At 57.2% G+C, this 14,699-nt stretch overlaps 1 protein-coding gene across 1 annotated transcript; it reads left to right on the top strand.

Annotated features, from left to right (window-relative positions):
* The first annotated feature begins 470 nt into the window (after positions 1-470).
* Positions 471-4,322, top strand: KAZALD1 (Kazal type serine peptidase inhibitor domain 1). Its single transcript, XM_037496401.2, has 5 exons — positions 471-1,368; positions 1,769-2,306; positions 3,385-3,545; positions 3,627-3,774; positions 3,911-4,322. Exons 2-5 carry the CDS (start codon positions 1,787-1,789, stop codon positions 4,003-4,005), a joined length of 924 nt encoding a protein of 307 aa, XP_037352298.1. The 5' UTR covers positions 471-1,368; positions 1,769-1,786; the 3' UTR covers positions 4,006-4,322.
* Positions 4,323-14,699: the final 10,377 nt, after the last annotated feature.

Below are 14,699 nucleotides of genomic sequence, written 5' to 3'. Positions count from 1 at the left end.
ACCGGGCCCGCCCGCCCTCTTTCCGGTTTAAAACCCGCGGGCTTTCCCTGCCCGGGCCCCGTGACTTCCGGTTGTGTTCTCGCGACAGCCGGGCGGGCCGCGGGAAGTTCGCTCCGCGGCCCTCGTCGGAGCGTGAGGCCCGGTCGGGGGCCCCCTGGCCGGGGCGACAGTACGCAGCCGGGGGGCGCCTCAGTGAAGGGCTTGGCCAGGGGCGCGCCTTCCCGGGGCTCCAGTGCCCACGCGGCGCGGAGCCCGAGGCCCCGCCCTGGGCACCCGGCTGCGGGCAGGCGCGGCCGGCGCCCGAGGTCCTTCCGGGCCGGGTCTGACTAGGCGCCGCCTCGTCCGGGGCCGCGAGGCGCGGGTGCCGCCCCTTCCAATCTGGGCTGCGGGCGGCTGCTGTAAACCGCCGGGGCGGGCGGGGCGGGGCCTGGCAGACCCCCGGCTGGGCGGGCGGGCGAGCCTCCGGGACTGCGCCCCTCCCGCTCCCAGCGCAGAGTGCCACGGTGGCGCGGGTGGCGGCCGCGAGACCGGATTCTTCTGGCCCTGCCAGCCTCGCAGGCCGTAACCTGTAATCCAGCCCCGAGCGTCGCCTGCTGGGGAGGGCCCGGCCCGCCTCTCCCGCCACAGCTAGTCCTGGACCTCTAATCTCCTCCTGCGCGTCTGCGGGCTGACTCACCTGCCGGATGTGGGCCGGGGGGAGGAGGCCTCATGTGGGGCGACAGATGCGAGCGCCGGGTCTCTAGTTGGCGCCTTGATGGGGAGGCTGGATGGACAGACCCGCAGTAGCCCCCAGGAGCCGGCCCTGGGCTGCGGGGAGACGACAGGGGCCGGCCCTGCCCTCCAGGAGCGCTGTCTGGCCAGAGCTCGTCCCGCCTCCGCACCGCGCAGCTGCCTTAGCCCACCCCAGGGGCCATAAAGTCAGATGGGACAAGGCTTAGCTGTGGCACCAACTCGGCTTCCCAGACACCCCACCAGCTTCCTCCCCCACGCCGCCAGCCCCAGCCCCAGTGGTTCTCGCACCCCTCCCCTCTCCCAGCTTGGGTGTCCGATTACGGCTCCTTTGCTCTCACTGTGACTTTGGCCCAGGCTTGGGGGAAGTGGCCCGGAGGGTCCGCAACGGCTGCGGCTGCTGCGTAAAATTGGCAGGCTCAGAACTAGGGGGAGGGTGTGTGTATGTGCGACGCTGAGGGGCGGGGAGAGGGGGCGGTGGAGCTGTTGTGTGAGTCCAAGACCGTGGGCTCTCTGAGAGAGCCTTAAGCCCGAGCAGAGGTGGCGGGGGCTCAGCCCACTGTTCACTGCTTTCTTTCCACGGCCTCATTTTGCGAACTGGAGTCACACTGCTCGAAAGGGCTTAGCCCGCGACACTAGGTGAGCATCCTGGGCCCCAGGACATCACGCTGTTTCCCTACCCAACCCTATCAACAACTCCTGCTTCTGGAGCCACTTACTCCCATCCACCTCTAGGGCAGGAAGCATCAGAGTTGGGTGACGTTGTGGTGATCCTGGTGGTGTGTGTGCGTGCGCGTTTGTATGTGTGCATGTGTTTCTTGAGTTTTATAACTTTTTCCTCTCACCTCTCCCTGACTCTCAAGAATAGCCAAACAGTTGCCACCCAGCATAATGGATGATCTCTAGAGGGTCAGGATACTTTGAGCTGAGGGTTTGCTTGACTTGAGGGTAGCAGGGAAGGGGGTGGTGCTAGGGTCAAGCTTTGGTGCAGGAAACTGTGAGGTTGCTTCTGACCTGACCTGGCTTCCCTCCCTGGCAGGGTGCCACGAACCCGCTGATGCCCCAGTGCTCACAAGGCTTCCAGCTAACTATGCCACCGCCGCCTGCCGCTGCCTTGGCACTGCTGCTGCTGATGGTGCAGACGCGGACGCGCGCGCTCGAGTCCTCGGGCCCAGAGTACCTGCGGCGCGGCTGGCTGCGGCTGCTGGCGGAGGGCGAGGGCTGCGCTACCTGCCGGCAGGAAGAGTGCGCCGTGCCGCTGGGCTGCCTGGCCGGCCGGGTGCGCGATGCGTGTGGCTGCTGTTGGGAATGCGCCAACCTTGAGGGCCAGCTCTGCGACCTGGACCCCAGCGCCCACTTCTACGGGCTTTGCGGCGAGCAGCTGGAGTGCCGGTTGGACGCAGGCGGCGACCTGAGCCGCGGAGAGGTGCCCGAGCCGCTGTGCGTCTGCCGCTCGCAGCGTCCTCTCTGCGGGTCGGACGGCCGCACCTATGCGCAGATCTGCCGCCTGCAGGAGGCGGCTAGCGCTCGGCCCGACGCCAACCTCACGGTGGCACACCCAGGGCCCTGCGAATCGGGTACGCACGGCCCGAGGCCCCTTCCCCCAGCGCTTGGGGTTCGAGGCGCTGATCCCCGAGCCCCAACAACGTTGGTTTTTGGCCAGCTGTGAAAGAGAGGCGCGGGAGGCCTGAGTCCAAAATAGGCATCTGCTCTGGCTGGTCCAAATAAGTCTGAAGGTGTGGGTGTCGCTGGCCGCCTGTGTCCAGCTGGCAGAGACCAACCCTCCGAGGGATCAGGCACAGTGCCAACAGTTGGCCTCAAAATTGAGAGAGTGAAGAGACTCTCAGACTTTGCCCAGACCACAGGAGCCCAGGCAGGGAGACTTGGGTTCCTGTGAGTTGCAGTCGGGTTTCATTTGGGCAGATTCACAAGCTGTTAACCGAGTCTCCCCACCTCCAGGCTTCTCTCCCCCTTTCTGGTCTAAGGGATTAGTGAAGGAGGGGGTGCTTCTAGCTGCTCTCCCCATCCCAGGGGGCTGAGAGCCATTCAAGCCTCAAGTTTCCTTTGGCAACTTTACCAGCCTTCACTTCCTGAGCCCCTTTGAGGAGGTCTGGCTTGGCTGGGGCTGCTGGGAAAACAAAGGCCCTGTGGGGGTCCCATCACTTTCCCCCACTCCTCCAGGCTTTCTGCTGGCTGCCCAGGTCCAGTTTCAGGTATTTGGCCTGTGGATACCTGCAGAGGAGGGATGGGGCAAGGGTGCCTCTTAGGGCCTTTGGGACTGGACCTGGTATAAAAGGAGGAGAAAAGGAGGGAGGGGCTAGTTACAAGCACAGCAGGATAGGGGCCCAGAGGGTGGGATGAGGACAGGGGAGCAGTCAGGGACAGTGGCTGCCAAACCGGAATGCCGTTCAGTGTGCCTGTTTGCGCCCCCTGTCTGCTTGTACTTCTCCATCTCTGCGTTTGTGCCCTTATGTGTGCCTGAACCAATATTTGTATGAACCTGTGTGTGCGTGTGTCATGCTGTGTCCACGAATGTGTGTTTACCTCAGCATGTATTGTGTTCCCTCCCAAACATGATCACAATGGTTCCTGTAAGGGGTCCTTGTTGGGCTGCATGTGCCACGTTGTTCTCAGGCCTCCCACCTCTGCCCCCAGAGCCCCAGATTGTGTCGCACCCATATGACATTTGGAATGTGACGGGGCAGGATGTGATCTTTGGCTGTGAGGTGTTTGCTTATCCCATGGCTTCCATCGAGTGGAGGAAGGACGGCTTGGACATTCAGCTGCCAGGGGATGACCCCCACATCTCTGTGCAGGTAGGGGAAGGGAGCGGAGCCTCCCCAAGGCAGCCCAGGGTCCCCCTAGAAAGGCCCCGCTGATTCCTCCTCTGTCTCCAGTTTAGGGGTGGACCCCAGAGGTTTGAAGTGACCGGCTGGCTGCAGATCCAGGCTGTGCGTCCCAGCGATGAGGGCACCTACCGCTGCCTCGCCCGCAATGCCCTGGGTCAGGTCGAGGCCCCAGCTAGCCTAACAGTGCTCACACCAGGTAAGGGGGAGCCCTGAACTTGGGGGCTGGTGGTGGGTTTGGGCCACAGGCAAGCAGGGCTTTCCCAAAGACAGGGACACATGCACACTGACGCTTTCTTGCTCCTTTTCTCTCCTTCGCCCATGTGTGTTTGCAGAACAGTTGAACTCCACAGGCATCCCCCAGCTGCCATCCCTGCACCTGGTTCCTGGCGAGGAGGCTGAGAGTGAAGAGGGCGAGGATTACTACTAGATCTGGAGCCCTGGCCCATGGGGTGGGTGAGTGGGGATAACGTTCATCCCTGCTTTTGAAAAGACCTGGAAAGGGGGACTGGGCCCCTCCATGGATTGTTTCAATGCCCTTAGTCCAGGGAATTGTGAAGGGAGACAAAAGTTGAAGGGAGGGTAATGAGATAAGCAGAGACTAGGGGAGGTGGGATGTGAAGGGGCCCACGAAGGAGATGCCCTCACTGGGGGAGTCTCCAGAGACCAACCAGGCAGAAGGGAACAACAGATACTGGTGGTTCCTAGTGGGAGTTCCTCTCCCTGCCCTTGCCCCGCCCCCCCCCCCCCCCCACTCCAGGGACTGGAGCAGACACAAAGGTGCAGATACCAGACCCTCCACTTCCTCCTGGCAGGCCTCCCTGCAGCCCTGTTTAGCCAGTTTTCCTAGCTGCCCTTGCCTGCACCTCCTGTGGTTATTTTCCAAATCCCCAATCTTTGTCTCACCTCAGTTTATCATCCCTCAAAACTAACTTCCTAGAAATTTCCTGCTCTCCTAAGTCCCACTTGCCTTTACTGACCACAAGTATGCTTTGCTGTTCCCACCTGCTGTCCAGGAGAGCACGGTGGAAGATGGTTTAGTTCAGTGCAGGAAGATGGGTCATGATCTCCATGGGGCTAGCACCATATTTTATACCAACCACACTATGTAGGAGAGTGCCTGGCATAGAACTGTGCACCGTAGATACTCAATAAAGATTTACGAACAGACAGAGACACCCAGACGCACCACAGGTTCATATAGACATGCACACGGGAACTGCATTTCTTTGGGAGGCTTCCCATGGTAGTCGGACTGTGACTTCGGAAGTTGTAGGTCCTGCTCTCTAAGTTCACGCCTGCTAGCCATACTGGAGGCAGCTTGCGCCGAGGCCTACTCTGTCCTCTAGGGAGGAAGGCTGGAAGCATCTGGTGGAGGCAGGGTGTCCTCCCAGACTGGTCCACAGGGGCTGGCCTAGAGATAGAATAGCCCTGCTGTGCTGTTCATCCCTTGGCTCCCCTCCCCAGGCAGAGTAGGAGCTAGTCTATGGGGATGGAACCCCAGTGTAAGAACAAGCTGGATGAGGGAGGAGGAAGGTTTGGCTACATGTTTGGGCTGCACCCTGAAACCAACCATTTCCCGGCTGAACCCAGACAAAGTCATCGTAAGCCTGTTACCTGCCTGCACTGTGACGTGTCCTACCTGGTCCCTCACAGATCTGCACTCTTTTGCTCCCCAAATCCCTCTCCACACTCTCCTAACCTAGCCCTGGGACACTGGACTAGGTAATTGATTGAAGGAGAAAAGGAAATCTTTAGTCCACAAGCGTAGACCTCAGGAATGGGTGCCAAGGGCATCCTACCCACTTGGGCTCCAGCTGGAGACCCGAGTGCACCGCCCCGGCAGCAGGGAACACAATAGGCTCTGAAGCCTGAGCAGCTTGTTCTCTGGGGCCTATCAGAGGAACCTGGCCTCTAGGGAAGGGTGGGGTCGGGAACCCAAACCTGAGGGCTAGCAGAATCACATGGCTGCTGAAGAGCGCAGCTGATGGCTGGGTCCTGGCTGGAGACCGGCGGCCCCGGCAGATGCACTTGACCACTCAGGGGGGTTGGATACTTGGGGCGATCTCCGAGTCGACCGCGGAAGCCAGAGTGGGGATGTGGTGGGGCGAGGGACACGCGCAGTTCGGCCTCCGGACCTGAAGGAGGTCTGTTCCTGGCGGAAAGAGGGGCCGCGCTCTGGGTCCTTCGGCAGCCTGGGAATCCACCCCAGGCTTGTTCTGGGGAGTGGACTCCCGCCCAACTGGGCTCAGAGGCGCCCCCTGGCGGGCCAATATCTTCTCGCCCACCTGCAGAGCCGAGCGCCACCAAATCCGAGGGGGTCACATGCGCCCCCGGGAACCTGTATTCTTTGATCGCTTTTGCAGACTTTGTGGGATGCTCGGGTACAGCCTCCCCATAACCTCAGATTTCCCCTCCGCGGCCTTGCCGGTTCAGGGCCCGCAGCTTGGAATAGGAGGACCCCTGCTGCTCCCTCCCCCCGCCCCCCCCCTCGGCTCCCGCCGACGGCTTTAATAACGTCGCTGGAAAGTGACACGCGATTTATTATTAAAGTAATGCGGGGACGGGAAAGGTTTAATAAACGCGCTGAGATGCCGAGGATTATTCACCGCAAATAAATGAGAGCGCGGGCGGCGTTTTAATAAATAATTTCCCGCCGCTCCCGGGGGAGGAGCGGGGAGGGGGGAGCGGGCGAGCTCCGGCGGCCGGCGCCTCCCGCGCTGCCCCGCCTCGCCCGCGTTCCCGTGCTGGGCTGCTCTCCTCCACGCGGGAGGCTCCAGGGACTGGCGAGGACAGGCCCCGCCGCTCTTCCTTCTCCCAGCCTCCGGGGCTTTGCCGTGGCTTAAGATAAGCCAGTGCCCGTCCCTCTCGTTAGGAACCCGAGACCCGCAGTCGAGACCCGACCCGGGCCTGAAGGGCTAACCGGCACCAGCCTCTCCCAAATCGAGGGTACCAGGTACTGGGACCCAGACATTCTTCTCCCAGCTTTTGACTGACCCGGACTCGGCGTCCCGCGCCCCTCCATGGGGGGAAGGGTGTGGGGAGCCCGCCAAAACGGGGCGTGAGTACAGGTGTGTGGGTCCCGCCTGTGTGCAAATGACCTTGAATCCCTCCTGGAGGCGTCTCGCGGGATGGGGCCCCTGCGTCTGGCAGCTCCTTCCTACGGAGCCTCTGAGGAAGGGTCTGAGCCCACGGAGTCAGGATGAGGCCCGGTCCTGGCAGGCGGTGAACGGTGTGGATTTGAGAACTAAGCAGACCTGGAACCCCCAAAGGAAACTCCACCTTTTTCGTCAGAGGCCTGTGGGTCGGAGAGGGTGAACCCAGTTTTGGAGAAAGCCGAGACTGCAGACTTTTAGATCAAGGGCATGCTGACGACGATGTGGGTGGGGATGGGCAGGGGAAACACATGGGGTACACCTGGATCGCAAGTTTTGTGCCATGTCGGAAGGAGGCGACACCTCTGGCGACACTTGGGAGCACAGGCAGTGTCAGAGGAGCGCCATCTGGTGGGTATTTCTGGTTGTGACAGTCAGGCCTGGGGCAGGGACCTTGAGATTAAATTTGAGGAAAAAGGTACTTTGATTTGTAGTCATGTATGCATGTGAACATGCACATGAAGGTGTAGTGTGTATGATGTCTGTGTGATAGCTGTAATGTGTATAGCATTCATAGTAGTTATCTGCATGCACGTGCACTTTCACGCACAGCACGTGAGGTGTATGTAGAATGTACACATGGACACCATAACATGTTGTGTGTGGATTGTTTAGATGCATGCACATTCATATGGCTAATTGTGCAGGTTCATGTGTGTTTGTACTCATGAGCACTGCTTCCATGGAAGCATTGCTCTACTGTGTGGAGCTGCATGTATACATTTTTTTGTAAGGATATGCCCCACTGTATGCCAGTCCTCCAAGAGATGTTTCTCATGTCCAACTCTTACAGGGGCTGGGATCCCTCACAGGAAAAAACATCATCCCTGCCCTCGTGGAACTTACTTCCTATTCTAAGGTGTGCCTTTGAATGTGTGTTTCCTTATATTAATTCTCTGTGTGTTTACAGCATATGTGCACTGTATGTGCAACTCTGTGTGTGCGTGAGGGGTAGACAGGCTTAAATACTATGGTGGACTTGGAGAAAACACTTTTTTTTTTTTTTTTGCTTAAAAACTCGATTCCTATCATCTGGGGCTCCTCTATTCTAAGAGGGTGAATGAGGACAGAGGGAAAGCAGCTGGCAACAGTCCAATGTCTCAGGGTCTATTTTGTTGCTCCCTCAGTCCTCTGAATGACTAGACTCTTCGGAGTGAACAGCCACAGAAGTTCACTTACGGCAATGACACACTAGTGAGAATCAAGGCTCACCTTGTAGCTCAGTCAACGCACCTGAAGAGGGGATGATGGTGGGGAATAGTGGGCCCGGGGTCTGGGAGACTGGAGTGAACAGGTTCTCTGAGGGCAGTGATGAGGCCATTAGAGCCTGGGAGGACCATGTCTGATGGGACATGATGGTGTAGTCATGGGAGCTCTGGGATCACCTGTACATAATGGGGTTGGTTTGAGGATTCCTTGGGGTAGAATGGGCTGCTGGGTAAGATTGGGGCCTGCAGGGAGTAATGAGGTTGGGATCTGGGATGGAGTTGGGGAGCAGGTGCAGAGAGAGGCTCTGGTGGTGCAGCCACACTCCTGAGTGTCACCTGGAAGCCAGCTCAGGCGGAATCATCACTCCCTTACTCCATGCTGGGGCCCCATGTGTTCTCTGGGCCTCTCTCTGCTCAAGCTGGGCACTGGATATGTGGGGGGAGAAAAGAGCAGCAGCTCCAGGGTTTGGCCTGGCTTTGGTGACTCACTGTTGGGTGAGGTGAGACAGAGATCTCAACACCACTGTCCCATGAAGCCTCATCCCAGCCACTTGGGGCATTGCCAGCCCAGCTGCCATTACCAGCTTCCATTTGGGCTCAGCCCAAGGAGTTCAGCAAGGGTGGGGCCTAGGCCTGGAAAAGATCACAGAACGCACACACACACTCTCCTGTGACTGAGCTGGTGAAGGTATTCTGAGGCACTTCTTTCTTCCTTCCCCCCTGTGCTAGATGTTTTCCAGATGCGGTGAAGGCCGGTGCCTGCAGGTACCATTCTCACTCTAAGTCTGTGCCAACCCCCCCAGACCTGTCTCCTACCTCATGCTCCTGTACCAGGCCACTTCACCCTAGCACTAAGCTTTCTGTTTTCTCATTGTCTCTTCACCTTCTTTTCTTCCCAGAGATCTTGAGATCTTAGACCCTGGCAGTGGGGGAGGCCTGAAGACACAGGCTGCTTCTCGACCTGGATTGATTGATTGATTGACTGATTGATTTATAAAGATTTATTTTATTTTTATGCATACAAGAGCTGGGGTATAGACCAGAGGTGTGGCAGGGTGAGAGGATTCACCAGAGACAGGGTGGGGAACAGAACAGGCAGATTGACCAAAATACACTGCTGAGGGGCGCAGCGGGCATGCACCATGTGGGTTGCTCCCTGGCCGGCCGGGGATTGAACTCATGCCGCAGTGGCTGCAGTTAGCTGCATAGGTTGCATCTTAAACCCTTGCACCACCAGGGAGGCCCTGGATTCATTTCTGACATGTTCTCTGTCATCTGGGTGATGGGAGGCCCTCTGAATAGGGTGAACAGTTATGAAGATCAATTTTGGTGACAAATATTGCCCTACAATCAAGTCTCACCCTGTCCTCTTGATGGGGAGGACCTTGAGAGGTAGGATGGACTTGAGGGTATGGAAATGGAGTCTGAAGTTGTCTGGGAGAAAAGACAGAGTCTCATGAGAAGCGATGGGGGGCTCACAGGAGGAGAGTGGGGACTCAATGGATAATTGCTTCCTGCCTCCCACTCCCTACACCTAATCCAGGTCACTGGAATGGAGCAGAAGACCCTGCAGTTCTCCCCACAAGACTCAGCAGGCCCTGCAGGGACCCAGGTTCTAATTCCAGCTTCCAAGCTCCCCTGCCCCCACCTTTGTGTGGTATCATAAGAAGTTAAAATTCTGGGGCTACTAGTGGGAGGATTTCTGGGGCCAGCAGTCTCTGAAGGGTAATGATGTGTCTTTGAGGAAAGGAAGGGGGTTCTAATATCAAGGAGACACCAGCAAGGGAACATGAGATTTTGCAGTACAGATTTGAATCTGTTTTACTGCTTTTTATTTTTTTTTAAGATTTGTTTATTTATGCATACAAGAACTGGGGTGTAGGCCAGAGGTGTGGGGGGTGAGAGGATTCACCAGAGACAGAGTGGGGAACAGAACAGGCAGATTGACTGAAATACACTGCTGAGGGGAGCGGTGGGCAAGACAGGAAAGTTCTGCTGCGCCATGTGGGTAGCTCCCTGGCCAGCTGGAGATCGAACTTGTGCTTCAGTGGCTGTGGATAGTTTTATAGATTGTGTCTTAACCCCTTGCACCACCAGGGAGGCCCTGTTTCACTGCTTTTTTTTTTTTTTTTTTTTTTTTTATAGAGGCATGCTTTTATTTATTTGTTTGCTGGTTTGTTTGTTTTTGTTTATACATGCACTGGGTACAGTCAGAAGCGCGGGAGGGTGAGAGACTTCACCAGAGCCAGAGCGGGGAGCAGAGCAGGCAGAAGGACCGAAGTACACTGCTGAGGGGAGCAGCGGGCGGCAGGAGAGGTCTGCGCGCCATGTGGGACCCTCCTCTGGTGGCCGGGGAGCAGCCGGGGATCGAGCCGGCGCCGCAGAGGCTGCGGGCAGCTTCGCAACCCAGCGCTCAACCGCTGCGCCACCGGGGAGGCCCTGTTTCACTGCTTTTTAAATGCATATCCTGGGCAGCTTTCTTTGCGTCCCTTCTTCTGTGTTCTCCTTTGCAAAGTAGTGACAACGCTTACTCTTATGTGGGGTCTTGGTAAGATCAGTGGTCTTGTAAGTTATGTGTCTGGGACACAATAGTTTGTCAGGTTTACCTTGCTAGTCTGGTGAGGTGCATGGAGCTGGGGCCGGGTACCTAATGCTGAACTTCCTGCTTCAGTGTTAGAGGATGGGGTAATTGCAGTCTTGACGCCTGCCTAGAGGAGGCCTTAGGAATGGAGTCTTAGGGGGAGGCAAAGGGCTGAAGCAAGGTGGAGCTGGGTTTCTAGAGAGCTTGGCAGTTTTCACCCTCACCCCCAGCCCTCCTCAGGGAGCCCTTGTCAGAACCCAGAGCTCTAGCTCTGGGCTTGCAGGGAGGGGCATCCCCCAAACTCACCTCCATCCATCTCTTTTATCTGGGCTGCTGAAGGGCTGGAGCTCCAATGGGGCCTCTGATGGGGAACAGATACAGACCAGGCGGAAGCCGCCGGAACTGTGCTGAGCTGGAGCTAAGGACCAGGCCAGGGGGTCAGTGAAGACAGATAAAGCTCAGAGCAGCTGGGGACTCAGGGGACCTGTGGGGAGGGGCAACAGGGGCTGAAGGCAGGCTGTGTCCTGGGAGGAGGCAAGGGCCGGAAGCTTCTGATGGGGACCAGTGTCCATCAAGGACTTCAAATGGCCAGGCGAGGCCTTAATGACTTTGGGAGGAGGAACAGGCCAGAGCCCCCCCCCCCAGATGTGGCTGCAGGAGAAAGACCAGGGTAGACTGGGATGAGGGTAGGTACCAGGGAGAACTGGAGACTGAGAACAGGGGATCCCCAATGTCTAGGCCAGAGGTAAGGCTTCTGGGGGCTGCCTTACCTTTTAAGGAAGAGCTGGGAAAAGGGTTGGTAAGCGATTCTGCGATTTTAGTTCCTGTTTTAATTAACTTTGAAGGGCTTGGGGCCTCCCTGAACGCCAGGGAGAGGAGCAGAGCAAACGTTTGTTTTCCTCTTTTCCCTTTTAAAGACAATTTTATTAAATCACTTTGTTTTCATTCTGGCTTGAACATGGGGCATTTAAAGAGAAAAGTAATTATTTTACCTCGTTTGTTGGAGAGAGGAGAGTCAGGAAAGGGAGGGATGCCAGTGAGAAGAGAGTGGCAGCTGCAGGCTGGCACAAGCGCACACACACGTGGCTGCTCACACATGCACACGCACACATGTGCATGCACACAGTGCTCATATGCACACGCACACACTGCTCCTCCCACATGCACGCATATACTGCCCACACATGCACACTCACTATGCACATATGGTCATCAGATGTGTGTCCCACACACTCATGCACACACAGGCAAAATCATGCTCACCCTCACGTCAGCATACCTGGCATATCCACAGAAGGACACACCTGGCCACACCTTCCCAGGGTAGGTGCCTGGTCCTTTCGAGCACATATCCCCTCTCTTCTGAGGGCTCCTTGGTCACAGCTGGCCCCACAGGCGAAAGCTTGCTCTCAGCTCCTGAGACTCCAGATCTACCTCTCTCCGAGGTTGCTCCACGAGCCCCTTGTCCTGTCCCCGTAGTGTTCTTGGACTGATTGCTTGTGACCTTGACTCCACAGCCCCTGGCCCAAAGTCACTCCTACCTCCCTCCTGTTACCTACCCCAGGTTGGTGGAGCCAACAGGTCTTGCAGGCTCACTCCACTCTGGCCTGGACCCAGGTGTTATCTCTGGCCTCTGCAGCTCCCCCTGCCCCACCCCCATCACGTAGGTTGGCATCTGAGGGGTTAAAACTTAGTAGCATGCCCCCCTCACTCCCACCCCTGGCTGGTACATGAGGGCCGGGTTCGCGGAGCCGTACCTGTACTTTGTCTTCATCTGTCACCCCTTCTGACAGTCAGATACATCTTGTGGGGGGGCGTGGGGGGGTGGGGGAGCAATAATTAACCTCTCCCGTCTCATCCCCCAAATGCTTGCAGCCTTGGCTGCAGTTGCAGCAGGGGCTGCGGGAGAGAAAGGAGGGGGAGGGAGGGAGGAGGAGGAGAAGGGGAAGGGGAGAGGCGAAGGGAGAAGCGGGAGAGGAGGAGAGAGAAGGGAGTAGGGAAGGCCCTGACATTTTTATTGTCCTGCCGACCTCTTCTCCAGCCCCCTTTCTCTCTCCCTGGGCGTGGCGGGGAGATGGGAAGGGAGATGGGGGTGGGGGGGGCAGCTGAGTGCTCTCACATACTGTCACTCACCCTTCTAGCTGAGGAGATCTGGCCCCTCTTAAAGCGCAGGGTGCAGAGTTGGGGAAACAGTGGCGTGAGGAGGGAGATCCTTCTCTGCTAGCGCAGGTCTTGGGGGGCTGTCGGGCAGTGCAGGGATGCAGGACAGCGTGCTTGTGTCTCACATTCATGACAAATAATTAGATGTTTGTCTTAAGGACTAATTTTTCTTCCAGTGAAAACAGAGGGGAGATCTTGTGTCATTTATGGAGAATGCAAGTGAGCGCAAAGGGACTGGCTCAAAAGTCTCCAAGTTTGGGGGACAAGACAGGACACTTATAAAAAAGTAAAGGAACTCCTGCGGGGGGTGACTGCAATCAGAGCTTGGGGGAGAAGATAAATTTTGGGGGGACCAAGTGATTGGATGAGACACATGGGGCTCAGGGTGGGCAGCCAAGGAAAGAAATCTGGGGGTGGAGCGGCCCCCGCCAGAGTGCCTCTCTGGCCAGGTGTGCCAGGAAGGAGGAGGGAAGCGGCCGGGATGGCACAGAGAAGTGTTGCTGTCCCTGCTGGGGCTGCTGTGGGTGCAGGGAGACAGGGCCCTGCCTGTTCCCCCCACACCCCCGCCCCAGAAGTCTGAAGCCAAGAGATTCCAGCTTCTTCCATCTCTTTGAGAAGTTGTTAGTCAGATCTGTCATCTGCAGTGTCTCAGAAACAGGACCTTTTCCCTGAGGTCTCTGTCAGCGCCATGGACACAGCACTGTCCTTGCGACAGGATCCGTGATGCTCAGCCTGGCTCTGCCCCTAGCAGCAAGCTGCAGACGCTGATGTCCTGGAATCTTCTAAGACGGAGGAACCTTCCCAGGCTCAGCTGTGCCCCCCCCCTTACAGACACTGCAACCCCCACCCCTGAGCAACATATCAACATACACACAGCCCTAAAGGTGCGCCCTTCCTCCCCCTGCCTCTTCCTCCTCCTTCTTCCTCTCTCTCTCTCTCTCTCTCTCTGTCTCTACACACACACACACACACACACACACACACACACACACACACACACACACACACACACGGCCTCCTTGCCCCGTGTACTGTGCATCCCTGGACTCCCAATCATCTATAAAATGTGCTGTGGTTGAGAAGGAGTCTGGGGCCAGGGCACCCACCAGAAGAGCTGACTATGTATTTCTGATAAAAGAAGAAGAAAACAGCCTCCCGGAGCTGGGAGTGGCGCGCCAAGGCAGAAAGTTAGCACTGTAAGGGGCTTGCCACACGGAGAGAGGGGGCTTTGGGAAAGGGAAGGCAGCCTTGGAGAGGCTCGAGAGAAAGAACGAGAAGTCACAGCTCCGCTGCAGGGGACTCGGGGCTGAGAGTGAGGAGTGAAGTGTGCTGACAACCTTGTCAGGAAATCACCTCTAAGCGTCCCACACCCTGGTCTGTCAGGCTCCATCTCCCCAAGGGAGGAGCCCCTGTGAGTCATGGCTGCTGCCTGTCCCCTTGATCCCCTCCTCCCTCCCACACCCCCCTCCAGACACACAGCCCTGCAACAAAAGGGAGAATTATTATTTCCTGGCTATTATTTTCTTCACCTGGAGAAGTGCTTTTTGGCATGTTTGCAGCATCGGGGGAGAGGACAGAGCAGGAAGGAGTAGGGCTGGCCCGGCTGCCACCCCCTGGGTCGGCCCGGGTCACCCAGAGCCGTGTGCGCCTGGGGCCGAGCTGGCCTCCTGGGCGAGGGTGGCCCTGGAGGAAGAACTGTTTTTCTCTTACAGCATGGGCCTGGGAGTAGCACTGCCGCCTTTCTTCTCTGGCCCTGCCTCTTCTTCCTTGCTCCCCCTTCTGTGGAAATAGGTCTCAAGCTTCAGCCCCAACCCTGGTTTCTCCCACCCCCAGAACTTCACCTGCAAAATCTAACTCCTTAGTCTGTCTTTTAAAAACCCATCTTATTGCTCTTCACTTTAAAAGTGTAGTAAATATATGGTTATAGAAATTTCAGTTTCCAACAATTTAAAATAACAATTTGGCATGTATTCTTCCAGGTCTTTCACACACACACACACACACACACACACACACACAC

Source organism: Talpa occidentalis, unplaced genomic scaffold, assembly GCF_014898055.3.
Source record: "Talpa occidentalis isolate TD23 unplaced genomic scaffold, MPIMG_talOcc4v2.1 talOcc4.8, whole genome shotgun sequence".
NCBI lineage: Eukaryota > Metazoa > Chordata > Mammalia > Eulipotyphla > Talpidae > Talpa > Talpa occidentalis.
Note: the sequence above shows the minus strand (reverse complement) of the source record. Positions and strands in the feature narration are given on the sequence as shown.